The sequence below is a fragment of the Cavia porcellus genome, unplaced genomic scaffold (assembly GCF_034190915.1).
Source record: "Cavia porcellus strain 051 isolate PalLab524CR breed Dunkin Hartley unplaced genomic scaffold, mCavPor4.1 scaffold_2, whole genome shotgun sequence".
Taxonomy (NCBI): Eukaryota; Metazoa; Chordata; class Mammalia; order Rodentia; family Caviidae; genus Cavia; species Cavia porcellus.
In genome coordinates, this window is record NW_026947485.1 from 84,469,130 (window position 1) to 84,495,940 (window position 26,811).

The 26,811-nt window shown below is 33.8% G+C and overlaps 1 protein-coding gene across 3 annotated transcripts in view; it reads left to right on the top strand.

The window, feature by feature from the left end:
- The window catches only part of Shoc2 (SHOC2 leucine rich repeat scaffold protein), a 67,005-nt gene that overhangs the window by 15,037 nt on the left and 25,157 nt on the right, over nucleotides 1–26,811 (top strand). Inside the window, exons 2-3 of one of the 3 annotated variants that reach the window (XM_063244696.1) lie at nucleotides 1,537–1,624; nucleotides 12,153–13,089. In XM_063244696.1, the coding sequence (XP_063100766.1) occupies nucleotides 12,387–13,089 (703 nt within the window). In that variant the 5' untranslated portion in view covers nucleotides 1,537–1,624; nucleotides 12,153–12,386. Of the gene's footprint in view, nucleotides 1–1,536; nucleotides 1,625–3,406; nucleotides 3,475–12,152; nucleotides 13,090–26,811 lie in introns of those variants that run through there. The other 2 variants (XM_063244698.1, XM_063244697.1) reach the window with 2 other exon arrangements.

Genomic DNA, 26,811 nt, shown 5'->3' on the forward strand with positions numbered 1-26,811 from the left:
AGTTGTTTCTTATCTGTTACGTGCCAGAACACTCGGTGAACTTCTGAAACTGTTTGATTCTGAACTGTATGATTGTATATATTTGTGTGTATAATGTTTCCTTCTAAAAACCTACCAGTGATAGTTTGATTTATAAACTAAGCACAGTGAGAGATTAACTGTATATAGTAGAACAGTTATTAAGGTAGGACAATAGATATGAAGACAGTTTAGTGTATGCAATATAAAGACACTGGAGAAGATAATTGCACATCCTATGTAGACTGGTACAACTAAGACTTCATGCTCTTCAGATGGGTGTATAATTTAAAACCTATGAATTGTTTGTTTATGGAGTTGTCATTTGTTATTTTCAGATTATAATCTATTGAAGATAGCTCAAATTGCCATGGAAGCAAAAGTATGGATAAGAGGATACTGAACAGTTTCATAGCCATACATAGTTATTGCTCCATTCTTTTAAGTAACTACATAGTGTTCCATTGCTTCAACACTGATATTTAATTGAATCAGTCCTTTTGGTGGATATATAGGGGTAAGAATTAATGCTACTCTCAATAGCCTTGTGCCTATATAATGTCTATCATTTTGAAAACAATATGTAGTCTTTTTTCATATTTTGGGGTAACAAAGTCATGTATTCATATGGTTGTTCTATTTTGTAATCTAATCTTAGATTTTTCTTTTAATGGGTATATTTAATAGGCATATTCATCTCACCTAAGTTTATTCTGGCATTATGCTTATTTCCTCAAATTTATAGCTAAAAGGTTGACATAGATTAGGGTGTAATAATAGAAATATACTTAACTATATAGAGCAGTACAGTAAAAAGATATGAGCATGTCTCAGTTCATTTTCCCAATTTTGTTTGGTTATACAACATGGTCAGGAATTACACATTTATATTACATTCTGCAGCTGTAGTGTTTATTAAAAAGTTTAGACCAGTATTTAAGTAGATTATTGCTCAAAATTTGTCTTTTTTGCTGCAATTTTTATTCTTTGAATAGCCAAACTTTATCTTCTAGTGTTTTCTTCAGGAGCAGTTCATAGAAATAATATTTCTTGAGTTTTTGCATATTTAATGATATCAAGCTGTTTTTATGCTGAACTATGTAGTTAGACTAGATATAAGTTCTTGAGGCATATTTTCCTGTTGGACTGTATTCCTCTACTGGTTTCTAGGATTGTTTGCCCTTTTTCTCCCATTTTTAGTAGCAGTATTTCTGCTTATGTTCTCAAAGGACTTTTAAAATTCTTGAAGTATATTAATGTTACTAGTACTGTATTTATGACTAATCTCTGCCTATTCCTGGGAAAAGGCTTGCCTTTTCAAACTGCATGATTTCTCTGTTCATTGTTGACTCTTCATCTTGCTGATGACAAATGAGATCTATAGAAGCTTTGGGTTCTTTAGTATATTTTAGTTACTGATTCTTTTTTCGTCTGCATCTAAAGATTGAACTTTCATCTGAATCTGAAAGTTGAATTTTCATCCTCTAGATTCTGCTACTAAAATGTTTTTACTTTCAGGTCTTTGACATCCTAAGATGAGTTGAGTGCTGAAATAATTTATTATTCTGAGTGGTATCATATTTGAAAAACACTGTATTTCTTTGAGGTGAGAATCTTGCTATATTACCTAAACTGCCCTCAAATTTGTGATTCTACTGCCCCCCGCCTCATGGGATTACAGGCACATACCACCTTACCCTGCTCTGAAAAATCTTGTTGATAGCCTACTAGCTGGTAGGCAAGCCTCCTATTATTCTCTGATTTGAATACATTCTTGAATTTATATGACTCCATTGCATTTTACTTGTTCTTTGTCCCTTAGGAAGAGCTGGGTGGCAACTAAGAGAGGCTCGGTATTTTTTTCTACTTTATTTCTTCTATGGGACTATCTTACTTTCTTAGTCCCAACTACAAAATCATATCTAATAGCCCCAGAGAAATTTTAGTGCTTGGTATGCTACTGGAACTTTTAGTTGAAGTCTTCACTGTTTCACTTATTGATAACTTTGTTAGTCCATTTACTGATTTTGTTTTCAGAATCTTAATTTTTAATATTTTTGCAAAAAATGTCTTCTAATATGTAACTCATATTTATTACTACATAGTTGCACTGTAAGCATTAAAACATTGAGAGATTAATAGTCACTCCTCAGAAAAAGCTTTGTTATCCAAAATATATTCTCAAATAAGTATTGTCCCTTGTGAATAATGTGCTTTGAAGCAAATAACACAATATCTATTATAAAAACAGTATAATTATGTTTGAAACACATCTTGAACCTTTCTGATCTGGATCTAGATAGATGCTGTAGGAATACACTTTGGGAAATGTTGAGAATGTATTAGGGAATATTTGTGGATTAACATATTACAGTATGCCAAAATATGCATTTGAATAGCAGTTGTAGTTACCTATAGGCATGGCACCTTTAATAATAAGCTTTTTAATTTTGATAAATTACTATTGCTCCAGTATGTAAGTATATTTAGAACATTTAAGTGTGATGATGGTATCTTTATAATCCAAGGTGTTTTTGATTTAGGAATTTTGTTAGAATTGATTTTCCAGATTGAAAACAATTCTTGAGTGCCTACTACATGTTAAACATGCAAAATCGGTTATCTCTGGAGATACTTTGGTTTAAGACTTAGTAAAAATGTTAGCACTTTAAAATGTCAGTCATGTCATATAGTCTCCCACACTCAATATTCAAATGAAAAATCTAAGGCGTAGAGTTTTTGTTCATATCAGACTGAAATTTATTAAAGGCTTCAGAATCAAAACCTTAGTTTCAGGTTTATTTAAACTGCATTTTTTTTCTGTTTATTATTTTTAAGTACATTCCTTTTTAGATGGAAATAAGCTAAATTTTATCTCCTTTTAATTTTAATGGGAGAATTGAGGGAAAAGATTATATCACTTTGGTATCAGATTATAAACTGAGTCAAATTTAGTATAGTTCAGTGCCCAAGTAAGTATCTGGATATCCAGTTTCTTCTTTACTCATTTGAATTATTCATTTTTTTCTCATTCTCTCCAGACAAAGATATTAGCTTTAAAATAAGCGTGTAGTGTTATCACATGTTTATTACTAAGAACTGGCACGTGGATCTAGGATGGAAGAGTTGTCTTTTCATTATCTTAACCGGATCTTTGCTGTACAAAATTTTAATTTTGATGAAGTGTTTTTCTCTGTTAAGCATTTTACTTTTGGTGGCATGCTTATTAGCTCTGCCTAACTTAGATCATTTTCTTGCTTTCTTTTAAAACCTTTGTAACTTTATTTTCTTTGTTTGATTCATTTGAAGTTATTTTTTGCAAAGGTATGAAATTATTAAGGTCACGATTTATTTAATTTTTGCCTGTAGAGGGATTTGCTTTTGTATTTTTCAGAACTCAATTGGATACCATTAGATGGTGATGAGGACTTAGTGCAAGAACAATTCTGATTGCTGGTGAGAAAGCAAATGTGATACAGTCACTTGGAATTTTTCTTACAAAATGAGGGATACTCTTGTGTCTTGGTTACTTTTCTCTTGTTGCTGAGACAAAATACTTCACGCCCCAAATCAAGGAAAGGTTCAGTTAGCTTATAGTTTAGCTTACAGGTTTCAGTCCATACTCTGCTGGCTTCAAGGCAGCTGAGTGGCTTGGCTAAAGGACAGCGATTCATGGTAGCTGCAAGCAACAAGAGGAAAAAGTGCAAAAGGGGGAAGGCACACCTCCTTCCCTCCCTTATATTGTATGCAGGTTACCCACCCCTGGGCGGGTGCAGCACTCACACCTCCCAATACTACCAGTGCTAGACAATGAACCAAGCACAAACACTGGATTCAGCCGCCTCCGTGACTGTATGAGGCTTTGAGGGGATATTTAAACAAACCACAACATCTTGTGTGACCTAGCAGTTGCTGTCCATAGTATTTGTCCAGATGGGCTAAAAACCTCTTGTCTGCGTTAAACCTAATTTTGAAGCAGCTGCAGTGTTTCTTAGTAGATAAACTTGTGTATCTGTACAATGAAATAATATTCTATTATTAAAAGCTGTGAAGATCTGAGAAGACATTTTTGAGGAACCTTAAATCCCTTCAATGAAAGCAGCCAGTATGGAAGGCTGTAATCGTATTGTGTAATTCCAACAATATGATGTTTTGGGGCAGGCAAAACTATGGAGGCAGTCCAGTAAAAAAATAGCAATTATTTGAAGGCGCTTGGGGAATTGAGAGGAGGAAGAGAAGAATGGGTCAGTGACACATGGGAGTTTTAGGACTAAACATTCTGAAGCATGATTGGTGGATATATGTCATCATACATATATCAGAACTCACAAGAGGTTCAGCATAAGAAATGAACCTTCACTTAAACTGTGCATTTTAATTAATTTTATGGTATAAATATAGATTCACTACTTCTAAGAAATGCACCACAGCACCGCAACTGTTAATATAAGGGAAACCGGTAAAACTATGTTCGAGCAGTTTGTTTGTAAACCTAAAACTGCTTTAAAAATAGAATCACTTAGTTCTCATTAAAAATCAGTTGAGCATACTAATGTGGCATCATTTCTGAATTCCCTCTTCTATTCCATTGGTCTTTGTGCCTGGCCCTCTTGCCAATGGCAAGTTGTCTTGATTGCTGTAGCCACATACTTCCTAAGTCTTAAAATCAAGTAAGGTAGCTCCAACTTTATTCTTTTTCAAAATTGTTTTAGCTACTATATTTCTCTTTACATATGTGTTTTAGAAAGTTGTCAGTGTGTATGTAACAAAAAAGTCATAAGGGAATTTTGAGAGAAATTACATTCACTTGTAATTAAACCACCAGTGATACACAGATGAGTGTCCCATCTGATGACTAGTAATGTGGTGGTACATTTGATGGTAAAAATGCATCTGATCACTTTTATTGGTCTTTTTATTAATAAAAAGCTGCTCGATTAGTCATATGTGGCATTATGGCCTAGTCATGAATGTGAGTGTGTAAACATCATCAGTGTGTTAAATGTATAGATCAGTTTGGGGAGAACTGTCATCTTTACAGTGTTAAATTCTTCAGTTCATGTATATAATCTATTTGCATTTATTTAGATCTTTGATTTCTTTGACCTTGTTATGTAATTTTAAGTGTACAGATTCTGCATATGTTGTGTTAGATTTATAAATGGTATTTTAACTTTTGGTACGTTTTTAAAATTTTGGTGTCATTTTTTTTTTCTGTTTCATTGGGAAGATTTATGTTAACCTTATTTCTGAGATCATGGTGAACTTTTTAATAGTTCTAAGTTGTTTTTGGAGAATCCATTTAGGCAGTCAAAGGAAAATTTTATTTCTTCCTTTATACTATATGCTGTATATTTTTTTTTCTTGCCTTATTACACTAGCTTGGCCATCTATTTTTTGTGGTACTAGGGATTGAATCCAAGTCTTCACGCATGCTAGGCAAGTGCTCTAGTGCAAAGCTACATCTCCAGCCTTTTAAAATTTTATTTTGATACAGGGTCTCACAAGTTGCTCACACAGTTTTGGAACTTGTCATCCCTCTGACTCAGCCTCCCAAGTAGCTGAAATTTCAGGCATGAGACACCATGCCTGATCTGGCTAGGACTTTTAGTACTATGTTGAACAAGGGTGGTAAGAGCTGTATTTGCAAATGTGTATATATATTCTCAACACACACACACATACAAAATCATGTAACCTTGAATTCCTTCATAAACGCATGAAGAGTAATACTTAAGACAGTATTATTGTAAAGAACATAAAATAAATCATGCTAAAATAATTACATTTTACATGAAATGGTAAAATGTTGATAATAGTAGTGCAGTAATTTAAGAATATGTATTCTGTTTCCATCAGGAAAAGAAAAAGAAAAAACTTTGAATGTGCTATCTTAAAAGACTGTAAATAAAATGAAATCTTTAGGAACATTTAAGTAACCCGTAGAAAGCAGGGCAATAAAAAGGAAAAAGACAAAAAAAAAAAAAAAAAAAAAAAAAAAGAAAGAAAGAAAAGAAAAGAAAAAGCAGTTTACCCTAAGCATCACTTGGGCAGTGTATTTATTACGTACTGATTATTCTGTAGGTTGGCCACCTTTCAACCAGTTGATTCTCGTTTATAAGAGATAGATTTATGTTTATTGATTTGTTATTTATAGCAACTACTTTTTGCATACTTTTTTATTTATAACGTGTTTACCTTTGATATTTGTTTCTAATGAAATTTCATAATAAGTCTTGGTTATTTTCTTTTATTAATTCATATTTATTTGTGAAAACTAACTATAGTTTTGTGCTTCAGTCTATGAAAATTCTTATTGTAAGTATATTAGATACAATTTTATACTTCTCCAGAACTCAGTCTTTACCAAACAGACACATTTGGGACACTGAGACTGAATAGGAAAATAATGCCAAAGATCTGCATAAGAAAAAACTGAGTAAGAGAGAAATGTTAGTTTATCAGAGAGAAAAATATCTGTGTTATGAAACGGAAAGACAGAAAAAGATGGCTCTTTACTGTCTACTATTGATAATACAGAAATGATAGACCTTGAAAAAAGAAAATGCCAGTAGTGGTCAGTGATTACAGTAATTTTATGGGTAGTGTTGATAGAGCTGACCAACATCTACTAAGCTATCTTATAATCAAAAAGCAAAGAAAAAGTATTATTATAAAATATTTATTTACCTTCTGGACCAAACAATACAGAAGTTACTTGATTATCAAAACAAAGGGGTTCAAAAGTCATTTACAATTTAAATTGGGTCTAGTTAGACTAATTAATTGAAAAATATGGGGTAGCACAAAATGCCAACCAAGGCATTAGTCATTGACGTGTTCACTATTGCATTTAGTGGGGAAACATTTTACTGAAAATACACTACCTACAGAAAAAAAGCAAAGGCCAGTGTGACAGTGTAAAGTGCATTGTTAAAAGAAAATGATGCAGAAAGAATTTGGAAAGTAGATAGAACTGTCCAGATTGTAACCTCATGCTGTGTTGAATATTTTAAGATATAGCATGCACAGAAAAATTACTGAATAAATTTGATTAAATTGTCCTTTTTATATTTCCTATTATAAAAGTTAACAAGAAAACCCTCACAATTTTGAGTCATCTTGTATTTAAATAATTGTACTGGTAAGTGATCAAAAGATTGATCACTTGAGATTGCCAGAATGAATTTACAAGAAGCATGACCTAACTGTATGCTATCAATTCAGATAACGACCTGGGGCATTAAAAGTAAAAGGTAGGAGGGAGTGTACTATAAAAACACTAATCAAGGAAAACTGAGATGGATTGTGCTGTTTCTCTAGTAAACACTGACTCGTACCTGGATGTATTAATATCAAAGTAGAATCCAGAACAAAGAAATGACCTAGGCATAAACAGGAAACTTAGGTAAAGATCGTCAATTTCCCAAAAAGATAAACAATCCTAAATATGTTCACACCAAAAGAACTTAAAATACGTAAGCTATTTTAATCTGATAAGCTTAAGAAGTATCCACAGTCTGAACCTACAGTTTGAAATTTCAACATTCCCTCTTAGTATTACAAAATTACAATATAGAAAATTAACAAGGATATATAATAATGCAAAATATCATATATTAACTGGATCAGTTGGATATTCATAGAACATTCTAAAAACAGAAATATAGCTTTTCCAATGTAACTTTTTTCCATGTAACTTTTACTATTTCTCGTAGAATGTTATTATCTTAGCATGACTTACTTTATCTTCTTTATGATACAGTTGTCTTAAGTATTATTCACACATTGACAGTGGACTCAGTTACATGATTTTTTCTTTGTGGTACTGAGGATTGAACTCAGACCTTCATGCAACCTCTGCACATGTTGTACCACTGAGCTCTGTCCCCACTAAAGTTGTGATTATGATTTTTTGTTTTACTTTCAGTAAACATAATTCATAGAACCAAAGAAAAACAGTGACCAGTTATGTTTTACCTATATTTTACCTTTTCCATTGATGTTTCATCTTCATTCCTGATACTCAAAGTTTTAATGTTTACTTTCCTGTGTGAAGAACTTCTTTTGATAGTTCTTTAGTGCAGATCTGATAGCATCAAATTCTCTTCATTTTCCTTCATCTGAGAATCTTTATCTTCCCTTCTTTCCCAAAGGATGTTTATGCTGGATAAGTAATCTTTGATTGACAGGTGTTTTCTTTTAACGCTAGAAAAGTTTGTCATTTCCTTCTGCCTTGTATGATTTCTAAGAAGAAATTCATTGTTGTTCAAGTCATTATTTTTCTGTAAGTTCACACTTTTCTGTTGTTATCTTTAGTTTTCAGAAATGTGATTGTTAATGTGTAGGGGTAGGTTTCTTTGAGTATTTCACGTTGGGAGTTTCCCTAGCTTTTTGTCTCTGTAAGCTTATGTCTTTTGCTGAATTTTAGAAGTTTTAAACCATCATTTTTTAGCCCCATTTGCTTTCTTCTGTCTTTCCGGAATTTCTGGGAAACAGATGTTTTGTTGTCATACATCTATCTTCCTGAGACTCCACTGACATTTTAAAATTTGCTTTCTTTGTGTTGTTCCTTTGTGGGTAATTGCCAGTGTTCTTTCTTTAAATTCATTGAATTTTCTGGAATCTGTATTCTTATATTGAGCCAATCTAGTGAATTTTAGATTTTCATTTATGAATTTAACAATTCATAAATGAATTAACTAAGATTTTCAATTTTCTCTTTATTATTTCTTTGCCAAAACACTCTACTTATTCGTTTAAGACTACACATAGTTGTTGGAGCAAAGCTGCCTGCCTGCCATCCTTCGCTCCAAAATTTTTTCAGATAATTCCAACATCTGCATCATCTCAGTGTTGGTGTCTGTTGACTATCTTTTCTCTTTAGACTTGGTATTTTCTTGGTTCTTGATATGACGAGTAATTTTGGACTATACTATGGGTATTTTGAGGCTCCTAAGAAACCCAAGTTTCTATTTATATATGGATTCTGTTTTAGCAGATAGTTGACCTATTTGGTTCAGAACACGTATCCTGATCCATTTTTGTGGTCTTTGGTTCCATTTTAGTTTTCAAAGCCTTTTCAGTGCTATTCTGGTTTGCCCTGATTGTGTTCTACCACAAAACCAATCTGAAATATGAGTAGTTCAGTTTTCAGTAATATTTTTTATTTTTATTCTGGTTGCTTTCATGTATGAGCTACTACTAGGAGTTATGTTTGGAAATATTACATAGATTGAATACATTTTTCTTCATATCCCTCTTAATCTTTTCCCTTTCTCTGGTTGGGAAGATGGCTAACATTTGCCTGCAGTTCAAGCGATGATCAACAAGGCTGGAGCTCTTCCTGTTTCAGTTTTTATCCCAGTAAGACCAGAGGAGGACAGGCTACCACTTTTTGTCTTATAGAAGTGTGGGTATGGTTAACAGCCTCCATATAGCTCTCCCATACAGCATATATGAAATGCAATCTTTTGTTCAAGTTAGTGCATAGTTCAGATGGTTGGAAGGATTTCATTGTAGTCTTAGTTCCAGTTGAAGATGTGGAAGAATATGACTTCGTAGAAGTGTTTAGTCAAAGGATCTCACCCTGCAGTGTTACTCTGCGGTCCTTTAACTAGTGAGAGAAGACTTTTCATGAAACTTGCCTGTTAGTGCTTTGTGGTGCTTCTTTGATTCTGAGCCTCTTAACTGCCTAGCTGTTGTAAAAGACAAAAACAGAAAGCAAACAAAAACCCTAATGGACTTCACTACCAGGTAATTTTTGGGGCACTGGTTCATAGTTTGCCATGAGAATACTGAAGCAACTAGTAAAGGAAAGGTCAAAAATAGGTATACCTGTTCAAAATCCCACCTACAATTTTTCTTCTATTTCATGCTGTTTTTATTTTTCTGTCTTATTTCAATTGCTTTATAGATTTTATCCAGGATTTTAGGTTGTAATTAGTGGGAAGAACTGGGTATAATGAGCCATCTTGTCTGAAACCAGAAGTCTTGGCCATTGTAATTCAAGATCCAATATTGTGACACTGACAAATCTACTTTTATTTTTGGAGATTAAAAGGAAAATGTATTGAGAGAAGGAATGAGGAATAGGAATAGCTCCTGAGAGACAGGAGGGGTCTCCTATCAGAAATACATCTGTATTTCAGATAAGGCAAAGGAATATATTTAATGTATATGACCGACTGACTTTTAAAAATAAATATTATGTGGTAATTACCATTATAGTATTTATACCAAGTATAGATCCAAACAAGTCAGTGCTTCTCTATCCCATTTTCTTTCTACTGTCCTTCTCCTAGATTTCTCATAGAAAATGTATTTAAGGGGGTTGCGGATTTAGCTCAGCGGCATAAGCACCTGCCTTGCAAGCAGGTAGTTGTGAGTTTGATCCCTGGTACCGATTAAAAAAAAAAAAAAAGAAAATGTATTTATTACAAGAGCAAGGAAAAAGTACTTCTTGTGTCCAAGTTGCATAAAATATAGTTCCTGAAATAAATGATTTAAAACCTGAAACAGGAATTTAGGACGGGGTTGGCAAACTGTGAACCAATGTCCACAACTAGTGTGAGATCTCTTTTGGTCAGTACTTTTTTCAAAACATTTACCCTACTTTACATATTATCTTGAGTGCCCACAACGGAGACCAATCTGGCCTGCAATCTCTGGTCCTTTGTAAGAGCAGTTGTTAACTCATTAGTGGTTTGGATCTTAAATATCCCCTAAAGGCCTGGTCCTCAGCTGATGGCACTACTGTGAGGTGGCAGAACCTTTAAGAGATGGGATTTAATGGAAGGAAGTTAAGTCACTGGACATATGTCCTTGAAGAAGGGATATTGGGAACCTGGCCCCAGCTTTAAAATTCTGTTGCTGGCTGCCATTATATGATCAGCTTTTCTCCACTGTGCTCTTCCCACCATGATATGTTGTCTCACCACGGAGCCAGGTGACCTTGGGAACCTCTAAAGTTACGAGGCAAACTAAATCAGTCTTCTCGTAAGCCTTTTATCTTAGGTATTTTACCACAGGAATGGAAACCTGAGTGACTTCTGAAAATATTAAAAACCTAAATTAATTGTAATAAGCATCTTTGTATAATCATGATTTGAAGCTGCTTACTTTTGAAATAGCATGATATAGAAGAAAGAATATATATGGAATTTTGAACAGGCATGCCTGTTTTTGACTTTTTCCTTTGTTAGTCGCTTCAGTATTCTGTTGTAAATTAGATTTAGGAATTTAAATTGGTTATAAGTTGAGAAATTTGTTTTAATATCTTTCTTAGGATATGATGGTAAGATAAGAAGTGGGTGTAAGATTCAAATTTGGGGGCTGGACCTGTAGCTCAATGATGGAGTGCTTTCCTGCTATTCTTGAGACTCTGGGTTCAATCCCATACACACGCATATACACGCATACATACGCATACACACGCATACACACACAGAGTGTAAAATTTTGTACAAGTGTAGCTGTTTTCAGAATATTGTACAACTAAAGTGGTTTTTTAAAAAAAATTATTTTTTAAGAAACTTGAAAGGTTATTCTTAATTCTTTTTTCCTCATCTAAAAGTTTGACATTGTCACCTGATTTAGACCTGGGCTAGACTAAAAACTTAATTTTAGGGTGCCAAATCATTTTTTAGTTTACCTGGACAAGATACATTCTTACTAGAAGTACAAATTTTTTGTAATAGTCAAGATTGGTTGGTTGCTTAAATAAAGCATTGTGATGATACCAAGATCCAAAATTCTGTTCTCTGACTCATTATATAATTCACTTACAGTTGTTAAAACAGAATCTCATTAGATGTAAGAGCTGAAGGATGACTATAAGAATCACTTAATTCAAATTTATTACTACTGCATTGAGCCAGTCATAATTGTTCACGTATCAGTGGTTTGAACTTCAGACACCTGAACAGTAGTTATAGATGATGAGAAGGTCCGTTAGCCTTCATTGGGAACTTTATTTTTCGTTAATACAATTTATTTCCTGATCTACTTTCAACTTTCATTATTTTAGGATTGTACTTATTACAGTATTAAAATAGTCTTAGCAGTTACTGCTTTCAGAGGTATTTACATAATATAACCTAAGATAATGTACTGCTCTCTGTATTATATTTCAGGAATTCTAATGCATCATTGATTGACCAGCACCACTTTACCACTCAGAATGAATTACTAGAAATGAACACAGTGCTTTTAGATCCAATATGTAACAGATGTTATTCTATGCTGGTTGCATCAAGTCAACACGGTTTCGGTTGTGCAGGATCTTTGTCTTTTCATCTTTGAATTTGGATTGCTGGCAAACAGAAAAAGAGGAGTTCATGTAGTTTTTTATCCAAGTTTGAGTCACCATGAGTACTAGTTTAGGAAAAGAAAAAGACTCTAAAGAGAAAGATCCCAAAGTATCATCAGCCAAGGAAAGAGAAAAAGAGGCAAAAGCCTCTGGAGGTTTTGGGAAAGAAAGCAAAGAAAAAGAACCTAAAACCAAAGGGAAAGATGCCAAAGATGGAAAGAAAGATTCCAGTGCTGCCCAACCAGGGGTCGCTTTTTCAGTTGACAACACGATCAAACGGCCAAATCCAGCACCTGGAACTAGGAAAAAATCCAGTAACGCAGAAGTAATTAAGGAGCTCAACAAATGCCGGGAAGAGAATTCAATGCGTTTGGACTTATCCAAGAGATCTATACACATATTGCCATCATCAATCAAAGAGTTGACTCAATTAACAGAACTTTATTTATACAGTAACAAATTACAGTCCCTCCCAGCAGAGGTGGGCTGTTTAGTAAATCTCATGACACTGGCTCTCAGTGAAAATTCACTTACCAGTTTGCCTGACTCTCTTGATAACTTGAAGAAGCTTCGGATGCTTGATTTACGGCATAATAAATTGAGAGAAATTCCTTCAGTGGTATATAGGCTGGATTCTCTCACCACTCTCTACCTTCGCTTTAATCGTATAACTACTGTGGAAAAAGACATCAAAAACCTGTCAAAACTCAGCATGCTTAGCATTCGAGAGAACAAAATCAAACAACTACCTGCTGAAATTGGTAAGAGGACTTGTGTTATCATTACTATTTTTAGTATTTGTTATGCAAAATAATTTTATTGAGTACTTTTCCCTATCAGAAAATTCCTGATATTTACTTAAAACAGCTAGTTTCTAAATTTGGTCTACTTAATAGTACATGAGTTGTATGACCTCAGTTAGAACTGAGTCTAACTGCATCTGGAGTTAGACTTACCACACAAATGTAATCTGCTTTAAATTTCATAGGTGAAAAATGCTGGATTTAAAAGATGTTTGTCATCTTTTTGTTTGTTTGTTTCATGACACTGGAAATTGAATCCAGGGCCTTGCACTGAGCTATATTCCCATCTCTTTTTAAATTTTTTCTTTTGAGGCAGTCTGAATCACTTACGTTGCTGAAACTTGAGTTTAAAGTTTACATCCTCCTGCCTCAGCTTCCCAGGTCCTGGGATTATAGATATGTGCCACACGCCTGCCTGTTGCCACCTATGTATTTTTAAAGTGTCTCTTTCTGTATTTGTATAGATATGTATTAAATCTCCACTTTGCCATGCTCTGACTTTTCCATCTTTTAAATTCTTATCACTACCTAATATACCACAAAAGGTTGTCTTTGTCCTTGAGAAAGAATGGTGTCAGGACAATAGGAAAAAAACCTTAGTTTTTATTCATTCACGAAACCTAATACTAGGGAAGCTCAAGATGATAGGGAGTCCCTGTAAGTCCAGCTTACTGGGAGGCTGTGAGGGCAGGAGGGTCCCTTGGGCCCAGGGCTAGAGGCTTACCTGGGCAATACAAATCCTGTGGCAGAAACAAAAGCCATACAGTACAGGAGCTGGAGAAGGATAGTTACCGTAAATACCACTGTGTTAACATTTTAATGGAGTTCATTCTAATCTTTTATATAAAGCTAAATTGTACTGAAAGAAATGTTTCTAAAAGGATGATAATGGCAGAAAAAGAATATAGATACGTAAATAAGTCAGGTAAAAGAAATTCTTTGGATATTTTTATTTATAGAAAAAAGTTTTGAACCATTTGGAATATAATTCATTGGCATCAATGTTTGAAAAATTGGTAAAGGTATTACCTTTGTGGGATCTTTATAAAATCTTTGAAAATGAGACTGAAATGTAGATTTTGAAACTTTAAGGCAACCATTTTTTTGTTAAGTGGAATTTGTTTTGTTCTGAATAAACAAAGATGTGTTAAATATATTTATTGCTTTAAGCATTGGTCTTGTAGAGAGTGATAAAGAAAACTTTCTGGTGTTAGGGTCTGCATTTTCCAGGACTTAATATTCTGTGAATATTTTAAATTTTGTTCGACTTCACAAACATGCACTTTTTTGATATGAACAAACATAAATTTTTGATATGATATTCTATTACATTTAACTGTAAATACTAAAATGTTAATTTTAAGCCGGGCATGGTGGTGCATTCCTGTAATCCTAGTACTCAGGAGGCTGAGGCTGGAGGATCCTTGCAAGTTTGAGACCAGCCTGTGCTACAGAGTGAGCACGTGGCCAGCCTGACTGCATAATGAGACCCTGTCTCAAAAACAAAACAAAACAAAACAAACCAATAAAATGTTGCTTTTAGTTTAATTAAGTATGTTTAGAAAATCTATAATAGATTATGCTCAAATAATGTACTTTGTATACAAAATAGGACTTACTCATGAGATATTAAAATAGTCCTAAGAATTTCTGGGTGTGAATACCTTATTGCATGTCAATTAAGAATATGGTCTTTGCATAAACTTAGTACCAGATTTAGTCAAAATATAACCTGCATACATAGATCATTCTGTAATAGAAGACTATAGGTTGTTTGAAAAAGAAATGGCTGGCTTTCTATATAGAAATATAAAATGTTCTTTCTTGTATTTATTCTTTTTATGTTTGTGATGTACTTAGTCTCTCTCTTTAAGGATTTGGTTTCATAGCGTTACTATCAAATTACTTGGGAATTTAGAATATACGCTTCTCCGTCATTGTTTGCCTCTCTGTCTCTGTTTTTGCATCTCTGTTTCTGTCACTCTTTGTCTCTCTGTGTGTGTGTATGTGTATGTTTATGTGTATGTGTGTGTATGTGTTTGTTTCTCTTTCTTTTTTTTGTCTTGGGTATTCAACCCAGGGCCTCCAGTGGACTAGACAAATGTTCTGCCACTGACCTACATCCTCAGCCCTTTTTTATATTGAGCCATGGTATCACTAACTTACCCTTGATGGCCTTAAAACGTGATTCTTGACTATGTCTGCCTCTCAGATAGCTGAGATACACATTTCTTAAGTGAGGAATTATTTGGGATTCTAAATTTAACTTCAGCTTGTGCCTGAGCATATATCTGTACAGCATTTACACTGGAGGTGAAGGTGTCTTAAAATTAGCATACCTTTTGTAATTAAAGAGCCTGTATTTGTGACTAGCTAATCATTTGACCTTTATTCCTAAATTTGTAATTTAAAAATAGCTGTTTAATTTGTTAATGAGCACCTTCCACCTTTAGTGACAATACTAAGATTTGTATTCTTCTAATTGCTGTTTTCCTGTGGAAATGGTAACATGATAAACGTTTATTTCAGGCAAGGCTTCAGGTGGAAAGCAAATTGCTCTTAAAAATGTAATTTAATATTTACTAGGAGTTCTAGTTTTAAGGTTTGGTTTAGATGCATACATTTAAGTTAGACATGCACAAGTCTGGATTATCCGTTTCCTTCTAATGAACAACAACAACAAAAAAACCCAGTAAAAATAACATAATAGCTGTTGTTTGAGCACAATGTCACATACTGTGTATTGATTTTATATGTGTATATTACTCAGTTTTCTGTTACTAGAATGAAATATATGAAACAGAATAACTTAATAAAGAAGAAGTTTATTTGCCTAACTTGGCTCTGGTGAAGGCCTCAGAGTCAGCAGCATCACAGTCATTAGAGCACCTAAAGAGGGAGAGATCATATTGTCAGATAAGAAGTTGGGTCGCAGTTCCCTGAAGGACGTAGAATTTTTAATTTTTAAAAGCTATCTTTTATTATAAAGAAAAATCAGAAATATTTTTTGTGACGTAGATCTTTGGCATTTTTAAGTGATAATGAACATGTGAGGGTAGGGTTGTAACTCAGTGATAAAAGCTTATGGGTAAAGCATGATGGAGGCCTTGAGTTCACTAAAACACTACAGCACTAAAAACAAATAAATAAAAATAGAATAACCTGAACTCCCTTGAGAATATTTTTGGTTTGTGGTGTGGGGCATTGATCCCTGGCCTTCTTGAATACTAGGTAGGTGTTCTACTACTGAACTGTGTCCTTTGCCACTTTTGGGCATGTTTACAAAATAAAAAACTCAACAACTAACCAGTATATGGTAATTTGACATTTTAATATACTTTTTAATATAATTTGAGTTACTGTTTGGGCCCAAAACAAGAGAATTTTCCATTGAAGATATATGTTAATTGTGGTATGCTTTTGAGTTTCATGTTACATATTAGAGATGTGTAGATTTATAAATTATGTATATTAGATGCTTATTGTTTTGTTGCTTGAATGAAGTGCACTACTTTGGATCGCTCAGCTTGCATTTAATAATGTAGTTGAATGTAAGAACTTAAAAGTCTTTGAATTGTAGCTTCCCATTTACTTAAGTAAATTTACTTGGAATTTAGCCATTACACATGAGTATCCTGTGCTGATGCCTTAATAGGAAATATATTAAATCTAACATGTTTATCATTTAAGCCTTAATGAGATCATAATGTGATGTGATTTGATACTAGTAATAAATTCACATGGGTGAAAACTGGCAGAAAATTATAGAAAGATACGTAACAAATAGTTCAGAATTGGCAATAAAAAGTCAGAAGTAACCAGAAAAATTCTTGTTTGGTAAGATCCATTTGCTTTTCTTCTTTTGTGTAATAAACCATGAAGTAAGCATACTTTCTTTGTTTATATAGATGAATACCTTAGTCCATTGCTTTCTTTTACTGCCAGGTATCCTTTCCTAAGGAAACCATGTTTTTAGAGGGAAAATAGAAATAATCACTTTTGTTCTTATCTCATTGATTGATTCCTTTGAGTTTTCTGCTAAAGACCTTGCTCTTTTGTGTATTCTTTTATTCTAGGTGGTTTAGGGTGGAGGCATTCAGTTAGATGGTCTGCATAATTGATTCAATTCAAGAAACTCATTTTTAAGGGATTGTATTTTTCTGTGAAAGAAATGGTTGTACTTGAAACCAGAGATGAGCTCCATTTTAGTTTCATACTAGTACTCTTGTGATTTTTTTTTTTTTTTCTTTTAAATGCCTCATTGACTATGGGCTAGTTTAGGATTTTTTTTTGGAAAGTTTCCATATTTATTTTATTTATAAAAACTAAGAAGTATTTTTTTTAAATTTACTGTCTATGCTGTATGTTCGATGAAATGCTACATATTTACAGAGTGTACCTTTTCATATGGAGCTCATTGTAAGAGTAATATTTTTCTTAAGAGAATGATCTAGTTGTTAAAATATATAGGCTCTCTGAGAATCAGGATCTTTTGTTCTTGTTTAAAAACACCACTTGAGCTAGGAGTGTAGCTCCGTGGTAATGAACTTGGGTAGGCTATGTTGAGGGCTTTGGTTTCATCCCCAGAGCCACAAATAAAACAAAGTCACAAGTCTTAGAATATCATTTAGGTATGTGAGAAATTAGAATCAACAACTATTTTTACTCATTTGATTTAGTAAGATTTGATCACATAATTTCATAGTCTGCAATATTAGTGTTACATTGTATCATTAAACCAATTAATGCATATAACTGGTATGTAGTAAGTATGTGTATAATCAAAATATATTCATGTATAAAACAACAAACAGCACCTTTTAAAAAAGTTGAGTGATCTTAGACATTTAATTTCCTCTTGCTATATAAATTTTCTGTGCATTTCTTAGATTTAAATAATAGACTCTCAATACCTATGATTTGAATTCAATGAAGCCCAGTACTATTTCCAGTTTTCACTGGTTTTTGGTATTTCATATTGTATTTTATTGTTTATATTGATATTTTATATTGTATTTTAGTGTTATAAATTGATGATATATTGTATTTTTAGTGTATATTTTACTATCCTAGAATTATAACAGTATTTCAGTACCAACTTAAATTATTAATGTTAATATCTAAAATTCTTGAAATTCTCCCAGGATTGCTAGAAGTGGTAGAATCGCTTTAAGGTCCAGAAAAAGAGTCTTATTTGAGTGCTTTGTACAAATACTAATACTTTACTTTAGTAGTAACAAGAAATTAATAAAGGGCATTAATAGTTGTTAATTCTTTTTGGCTGGAAATCAACAAAACCTAGGAATAAACTATTATTCTTAGCGAATTATTAAGTCTTATGTACCCATCAGAAGGTTGGAGAAGTTTTTGCAAAGGGAGCAATAGGAGAATACAGAAAATAGTGTTTGAGCCATTTTAGAAAAGGATTTGATCAGAGCATAGGAGGCACTTGACGTATCATACTGTTGAGGTATTGGAAAGAGGGAGAAGGAGGCAATTTATAGGGCATTATATTGCCCTAAAGACAGAATGATGGTACCATTCAAAGGAATAACTGTTATCTCCTTAGTTGCAGAAGCACTGCAAGTGCTTTACAGTGCACTTGTAAAGACTGAAGTCTTTGTAGTAAAAGGACGAATTTTACCTTAACACATTAAGTAATGTGGTGATACAAACTGTAACATAAGCCTGGTCAAACTTGTAGTTCAGGTATTTCCAGTTTTGTGAATTATGTAATTTTACAAATGTGGTTTAGTAAGGCTTGATGTGATTTCCTAAAAGTGAGCCAAACTGAATGCCAAAAAATGTCCCTCTAAGAACAGAAGTTTTTCTTGAAATATAGGCATCTTTAATGTGAGTTCAGTACATCATAACAGTGTTCGTTGTTTCAGTAATGGACATGTATGATGGCAGTCCCTTAAGATTGTGACTAGTAGCATTTTAGCTGTCTTTGTGCAAGTATATTCTGTGATGTTTGTACAGTAAAGAAATTGCCGCACAAACTGAATTTCTTAGAATGTATTTCAGTCATTAACTGATTTGAGACAGTAGTATTGCGTTCTCAGCCTATCAAACAAGCCTAAATTAGTCGTTTACCAATTTTTGAGTGCTCAATAGGCACATTTTAACAGGACCGTAATATATATGTGTTTTCTGATTTAATTTAGTAAATTTGTTTTCAGAATTTTTTGTATATATTCATCATGAATATGGACCTGTAATTTTTTTTCTTTTTTGAATTGTTGGTATCAGGGTAATGCTGGCTTTAAATTGTAGAATGAGCTGGGCCTCTTATAGTCTGTAAAAGTTTATAAAGTTAGTAATACTTCCTTCTTAAAAATTTAGAATTTGTTATGCAACCAAACACTAGGGTTTTCTTTGTGGTCTCAACTTTTAAATTATTAACTCAGTTTAATAGATACAGAAGTACTCAAATTTTCTAATTTTTCTCAGTGGAAATGTGGTAGCTTGAATCTGTTGAAGCACTCGTCTATTTTGTGTATTTCGTTGAATTTATTAGCTTAAATGCATAAAATTTTTGAGTATTCCTTTAATGTCTATAGGATATAATATGTTGTCTCCAATTTGTTGCTGATCCTCATAATGTGGATCTTTTTCCTCATTAGCCTTTTCAATGTCCTTGTCTTCTAATTTCATCATCTCTTGTTTTTTCTTTGCTAAGGAATAACTTTTATCCTAGTTGAGGTTCATATATTTGTATTTCTTTGTACACCTGGTAATTTCTTATTAGATGTCAGCATTATAATTTTCACATTGTTGAGTCTTAGGTTTTGTTGTATTCCTTTAAATAGTGCTAGATTTTGTGCTGGTGTATACTTAAGTGACTGTGGAATCAGTTTGATTCTTCTCTCACTTGATTTTAAGCTTCATTATTATGGTTACCCTGGTAGTATTATCTAGGTCTAATTTACCTTCACTAAGTGAACTAAGATGATATTCTGAGAACTCTGCTCAGTAAATAGTATGTTATGAGGTCTATTCCAGTTGGCAGGAATTCAAACTATTTGTCAGGCCTGTGTGACTCCTGGGAATTGTTTGGGTTGCTTTTTACTGGCTTTTTGCCTGACTTTTCATATTTATTTTTCACATTTATGCAGATCAGAATTTGAGCAGACTTTCTGCAGGCTGTATAGATCTCTCCCCACCTCTTTTCCTCTCTGTCCCCCCCACTTCCTCCCACCTTCCTTCCCTCCCTCTCTCTTTTCCTCTCTCTTCCCCCTCCTTTGTTGTTTCACATTCTGTCCAAGCAGCTTTAGCTACCTTGGTCATCCTATACTCAGATCTTTTGCTACACCTCAGTGTAGCTACTGGCCTTTGTTCAGCATTCCTTCCCTGCTTTTTTATGATATGGAACCTGTCTCTAGCCAGTAACCTGGGGCAATCATAAGGCTTATATAGTTTCCCCACAGTATCAGAGGGCACATTCATATCTAGCTTTTGTCTACTTGCTCCAAACCATTTCTTAATATAATTTTATTTTCTGGTTTTATCTTGGCCAGAATTGGAAGTCGTCTAGTGATTCTTGACTGAATGGTATAAATGTATGATGTTTAGAGGATTGCCTTATCCTCTGAACAGTATTAGAAGGTTTTATTTTGCCACGCAGTGGAGTTATTATTGAGACATCTTAACCATGTAGAGACTGGGGTTTAGCTGTGCTTAGGGTGGTATGACCTTAAGCCTAGCACAAATTCCTTAATCTTGAAATGTGACCTTTACCTCTGTAGATATTTTGCTTTCTGACACCTCTGACTTGGCAGGACTGAGGTTCCAGACTCTCATATAACATGGTTGGCAGCTGTCAGAATCTCTGCTGCTCTTTGAGCCTTGGAGCTGCTGTTTCCCCCTTAGGTTCCTCCAGTCTTTCTCTTTCTCTCTCTCTCTCTCTCTCTCTCTCTCTCTCTCTCACACACACACACATATATGGAGTCAGAAAAGAATTTGAGGAGTATGAATATTACAGATTTTTCAGACTTCACTTTTTGTAGTTTGCTCGTTTCCATGATTTTCAACCTTGAAGTCCAGACACACATAACTCTGAACTGTGTTTGCTGACTTCTTAGACCAATAGAACTCTTGTGTTTTACTTTCCACAAGGAGACTGGAGTAATAAAAAAAAACAATTGTCATGTGATTCCTGCATTAGTTATCTGTTTTATAGTAAATTACTCCAAAGTGTAGCTCTTGTAATTTAACAGTCACTTTCTTTGGTTCAGGAGTCAGGCACAGCTTTAACTAAACCTTTCGATTCAAGGTGTCTCACGGGGTCTGTTAGTCAAGGTGTTAACCAAAGCTGGGGTGGTGTCTGAAGGCTAAGGACAAGATCCTTATCTAGGGCTTGCGTGTTGTTGTCAGAATTCCCTTTCTGTCCGTGGCATCTTGCTTCATCAAAGGGTATAACTAACTGAGGAATTGATAAACTACTAGTGAGATTGCAGTCCCAAGCTTCACTAAGCACTTGCAATTATTTATGAGGTAGCGATATCATCGTGAGCTGTCTTGGAAGTTTGCCTACCACGTTTTCCTTCTTCCAGGAGTAAAGGAACTGGTCCAATCATGCAATAGTATATAAGTGGTAAAAGGTCATCCCACAGGAAAAAAAAGAAACCGTGGGGTGTGAAAAGCCAATCTGCTATGCATGCTATATAATTCCAGTTGCATAATTTCATGGAAAAAAGGAAAGTAAAGGCCAACAGTTACAGGATGTCTTGTGGAGTCAGGGAAGAATGGAATCAATTAGGTAAACCATAGGAGATTTTTAGAATGGTGAAACTGTTCTGTATGGTGATACTGTAATGATGTATAGATGAAGCATAGAATTGGATAACAGAATGCTAATGTAAATGATTATCTTTAGTTAATAACAGTTATTAATGTTGGCTCACCTGTAACAAATGTACCATGCTGATTTAGTTCAGCAGCACAAGTACCTGCCTGGCAAGTGTGAAGTCATGAGTTCAGTCTCTGGTACCAAAAAAAAAAAAAAAAGCAAACAAAAAAACCCAAATGTACCATGTTAAAGCAAGTTGTTAATAACAGGAAATGACTCTTGGCCACTTCATCTTCTACCACTTGCCTACTTTAGAGTATTTTCAGTTGCTATTCCCTCAGTCTGGTATGCCTTTCCCCTGAGTTCTTCCCACTGCCTTTTCCTTCCTGATATTAAGGTCTTTTTTCAAATAATAATTCTCCTGGGTTATTTTCTCCCCTTACTATTCTATCTATTACTATTAACACCTCTAGTCTCTTTCCCCATTTCATTTTCTTATCCAACTTTATTTTCTTTCATAGCTTTTAATATTTCTTAAAATTGATTATGTTACATTTATTTTTTCCTTGTTAAACACAAGTTCCAAGAAGGCCAGTTATTGCCACCCCCTAGCACCTAGAACAGAATCTAGAATATGATAGATACTTACTAGTCAGCACTTACAGAAACAAAGAATGAATGAAGTTTTATTCTCTTTAGGCAAGTCTAGATGGGAAACTAAATTTAAAATCAAAATATTAAATAGTAGGCATGAAATATGAGCCATAAATATGTGTATTAATGGCTGATTTATATGCATGACACATTTATTTTCATTAAGCAGATACATCTGATTCACAGATGGGAAACTTCTATTTGTAGTGCAGAAAACTTACATGTAAGATGTAAGAGACTACTAATGCTTATCTGCTGAATCTCTTTTGTTTTTCTCTTTGAATTTAAAATTGAATAGGGCCAAGGATACAGGTCAGCAGGCACAGTGCCAGCCTGGCCAGCATGAGGCCCTGTACCAAAAAGGATACTGATAATTAATCTGTTCTTTTTGCAGAGGTATCAGACTTGTGTCATGAATACAAACAAAGAAACAAAACCAAGCCAAACAAAACAAACCCCAAAGTGTTTGTTAATGCAGATTTTAATCTGTGAATCAGTTTTTAGCAATTAAGGATTAGATCTTATATAGAAATCTAGATTTCTAGCTTCTTTTTAAAAAAATAGGAGAATTGGAAAATAGTGAACTTTTATTTTAACACAGTAGTGATTTTCAACTGATGACAATTTTGGCAGTGTTTAAACAGGACAAATTGGCCCTGTCCAGAGGCAGTTTGGGTTTTAAGAACTTGTTGGAGAGATGGTTATTGGGATGTAATGGGTGAAGGCCAGAGATGCTGCTTATGCATAGAACAGCCTCCTCTAATAAAGAGTTACTGTAAAAAATGTCACATTTTGAGATGCTCTATAAAATAGCACGGTAATTGTTTAATTGAATTGAATTACAGTTGTTCTTATGTTCTAAAATTAGCTGTATTTTCCATTCAATTTGCTTTATTTAATTACTTAGCCCCTACACACTGAATTTATGAACTTTCCTATCATGGAAATTTCTTTAGTGAAACCTGAGACAACTTCAAATATTGTTAGAAAAGGTGATGACACCTTTATTATTAAAATCCAAAGTTAATTTCTTTAGTTTCTTCGTTTTAATTAATATGGTGCTTTGCACTGACATTTTCATAGACATAAAGGAGGCATGTGTTAGTTACCTCATTGCTGCTGGGACAAAGTACCTGACAGCCACTAGTAAAGGAGGAGAGGTTTATTTTCACAATTTGTGGAGATTTCATCCCATAGTTGGCTCTGAAGCAACGGGCAGGGCATGCTTGAGGAGCAATAGTTTGTGGCCTGGCAGGCAGAAAGGACAGAGAATTCAAGGGGTGAGGAGGGATGTATACCTCTCCAAACCTGCATTGCTCACTTCTTCCCACCAGGCTTTATCTCCTTACTTACACCCAACTGTAAACCTATCAATGGACTAATCCAGCGAGTGTCTCACACCCATTATACAGTGCCTTTCAAAACCCCTACCATGAGGTTTTGGGGGTCATTTACATAAAATGTACAAAAAAGTACAAGTGCTTAAGGATTATGTCTAGGAAAACTTCCGTTTATTATTAGGGTAATGCTTTCTATATCATTGATAATTTTCCCTGCTTTTAAGTCTGCTTTGTCTGAAATTATTTTCATTCTAGCTTTATTTTGGTTAGAATTAGCATTGCATTTCTGTCTGCATTACTTTCTTTTAGTTTGTTTATATATAAAATAGGAGTGAGTTTTTGCGGGGGGGGGTGGCTTCTTGAGACAGGGTCTCACTATGCAGGTCAGGCTGGCCTTGAGCTCACTTTGTAGCCCAGGTTGGTCTTGAATTCAAAGTGGTCCTCCTGCCTCAGTCTCCTGAATGCTGGGATGCTGGGATTAAGGACATGCGCTACCAGGCCCTGCTGAACCAGTGGGGTTTTTTGGTCTACTCTGACAGTCTGTCTTTTATGTGGTACATTTAGAACATTCACATTTAAATGCAAATTCATTTTTTAAATTGATTTGATTGTATTTACAGCTATTTTCTACTATTTAAACTTGTTCCTTTGTTTCTTTTTATGTTTTCCACTTTTTTCCTGCATGGTTTTAATTGAACATTTTATTATTTTTATTCTCCTTTCAGTATCAGTAATGCGTGTGTTAATTTGGGGGTGTGTGTTTGCCCTGGAGTTTGTAGTATAGTATGCATTTATTAATGTAAGTTCACTTTCAACTGACACTATACATATCACTCTATGAGTAGTGTGGGTACCTCACAACAAATTATTCCCATTTATTGTCTTGTGTCTGACAATGTGGCTGTCATTTCACTTCACTATCAGTAGTGTTTTATTGCCATTAATACTTTGAAGAAACTGTCAATCTGTTAGATTAAAAAAATGAAAGATTTAATCTATCCTTTATTATAGAGATTCACACTTGTATATAAATACTGTTTTGTTTTAGAAGAACTTTTAACGTTATTTGCAAGATATAGCTATTGGTGATGTCAAGTTCTCTAATAAATTTCTATTGGTCAGGGAAGTATTTCTGCACTACTTTTGAAGGATAATTTCATTGGAAACATACTTTTAGGTTGATTTTGTTTTTGCCTTTTCAACCCCTTAAATGTTCTACTCTGCTGTATTTTTGTGTGCATGATTTCTGGAGAGAGATCTAATATAATTCTTAAGGTATTTTGTCCCTCTAACTTCTTTAAAAAATTTGTTTTTGATTTTCTGCAGCTTTATTTGCATGGAAGAGAGAATTTTTCTTTTGTCTTCACTTGTAGACCTGGGGTTAAAGCCAGGATAGAGGAGCCCCATTCTCAGGAGGATCCCCATATTCTGTTTTTATCTCTTACATATTCCAAGCTCAGTTTCCAGCAACTAGTTCATTACCCTGTAAGTGCAGTAGTCTTCCAGCTATTCTTAGTAAACTCTAAATCTCTGTATTTGCATTGTCCTACAGTTTTGAGCACAGGGATTTGCCCTTTGTACTCAAGTCTCAAGGATGTAAGTAAGAGTTACTGATGCTCAGTGTGTTGATTGTTTTTCTTGTTTTGAGGTAAAGAGCAAGTAACTTTAAAATTTTTTACATCAGACTATAAACCAGAAGTTTTGTACTTAGACTGTTAATATAGTAAACTACACAGATTGATCTTCAGATATTGAACTAGCATACATATTGCAATTAGTCCCACTTAGTCATGGTATATAATTCTCAAGTTATTGTATTCAGTTTTCTAATATTTTACTGAGAGTTTTGGGGTCTAAGTTTTGGGTTATTTTTTTTTCAGGAGAGACATTGGTCTGTAGTTTTTTCTATTTGTTTTTTATATCAAAGTAATGCGAGATGTATGAGTTTGGAAATGTTCTCTTTTTGGAAGAAATTTTGTGAAATTTATCATTTATAATTATATATAAAATTGCTTAGGCTCTGTAGTTCTGTTTCATCACTAATATCTGGTGTAATATGTGTTAATAGGTAGTAAGTGTCTTCCCTTTCTCTTTTCAATCTTTTTTTAGAGAGTCAATCTGTATTCTTAACTTTTTTCCAAATAATCATCTTTTATTAAAATTGAGCCATCTCGTTTCCAATATTTTTGATTTTATACTCATTTTTAGTACCTTCTTTTTTTCTAATATAAAGATTTAGTATTATAAATCGCCTTGTTAGTATTGATTTGAAATGTATCCTGCATTTCATTATTGGCTTCTTTGTGTGTGAGTCTTTTGTTGTAGTTCTCTCTATATATGCTAAATGCTAATCTGTTGTCTGATAATTTGCAGATAGTTCCTTCAGTACTGTGGGTTGCCATTTCACTTTCTTGATGGTATCTTTTAATGCACACAAATTTAATTTTTATGAGACTCAGTTGGCCTGTTTTCTATATTGTTGCTTGTGTTTTTATGATGTAGCTTAATACTTTATACATACTCAGTTTTCAGAGTTCTGTTCAGTTTGTCTTTGTCAGTATCTCTAGCCAGTGCCTTTTTTAAAAAACAAAAGTCCTGAGTAGGTCAATACATTGCTATAAGTGAAAAAGTGTTGTAAGATTGAGTAACACTAAGAAAAATCTAAATTGTTAAATGCAGAATGGGCCGGAAAAAGATATATTTTTTTCCTTCTTAGGGAGGACTTTCCTTCTTAAGTCCTATTAAATTCAGAAGCAGGTGTTATTTATAAATCTATTCAGATAACATGAAAATATATGCCTATTTGTAAGTATGTATATTCTTACATATTTTAAGGTAGAAAATGTCCTTCAAATTGAACTCAAGCTGTGTTTAAATTTGGGTAGGGAAATTATG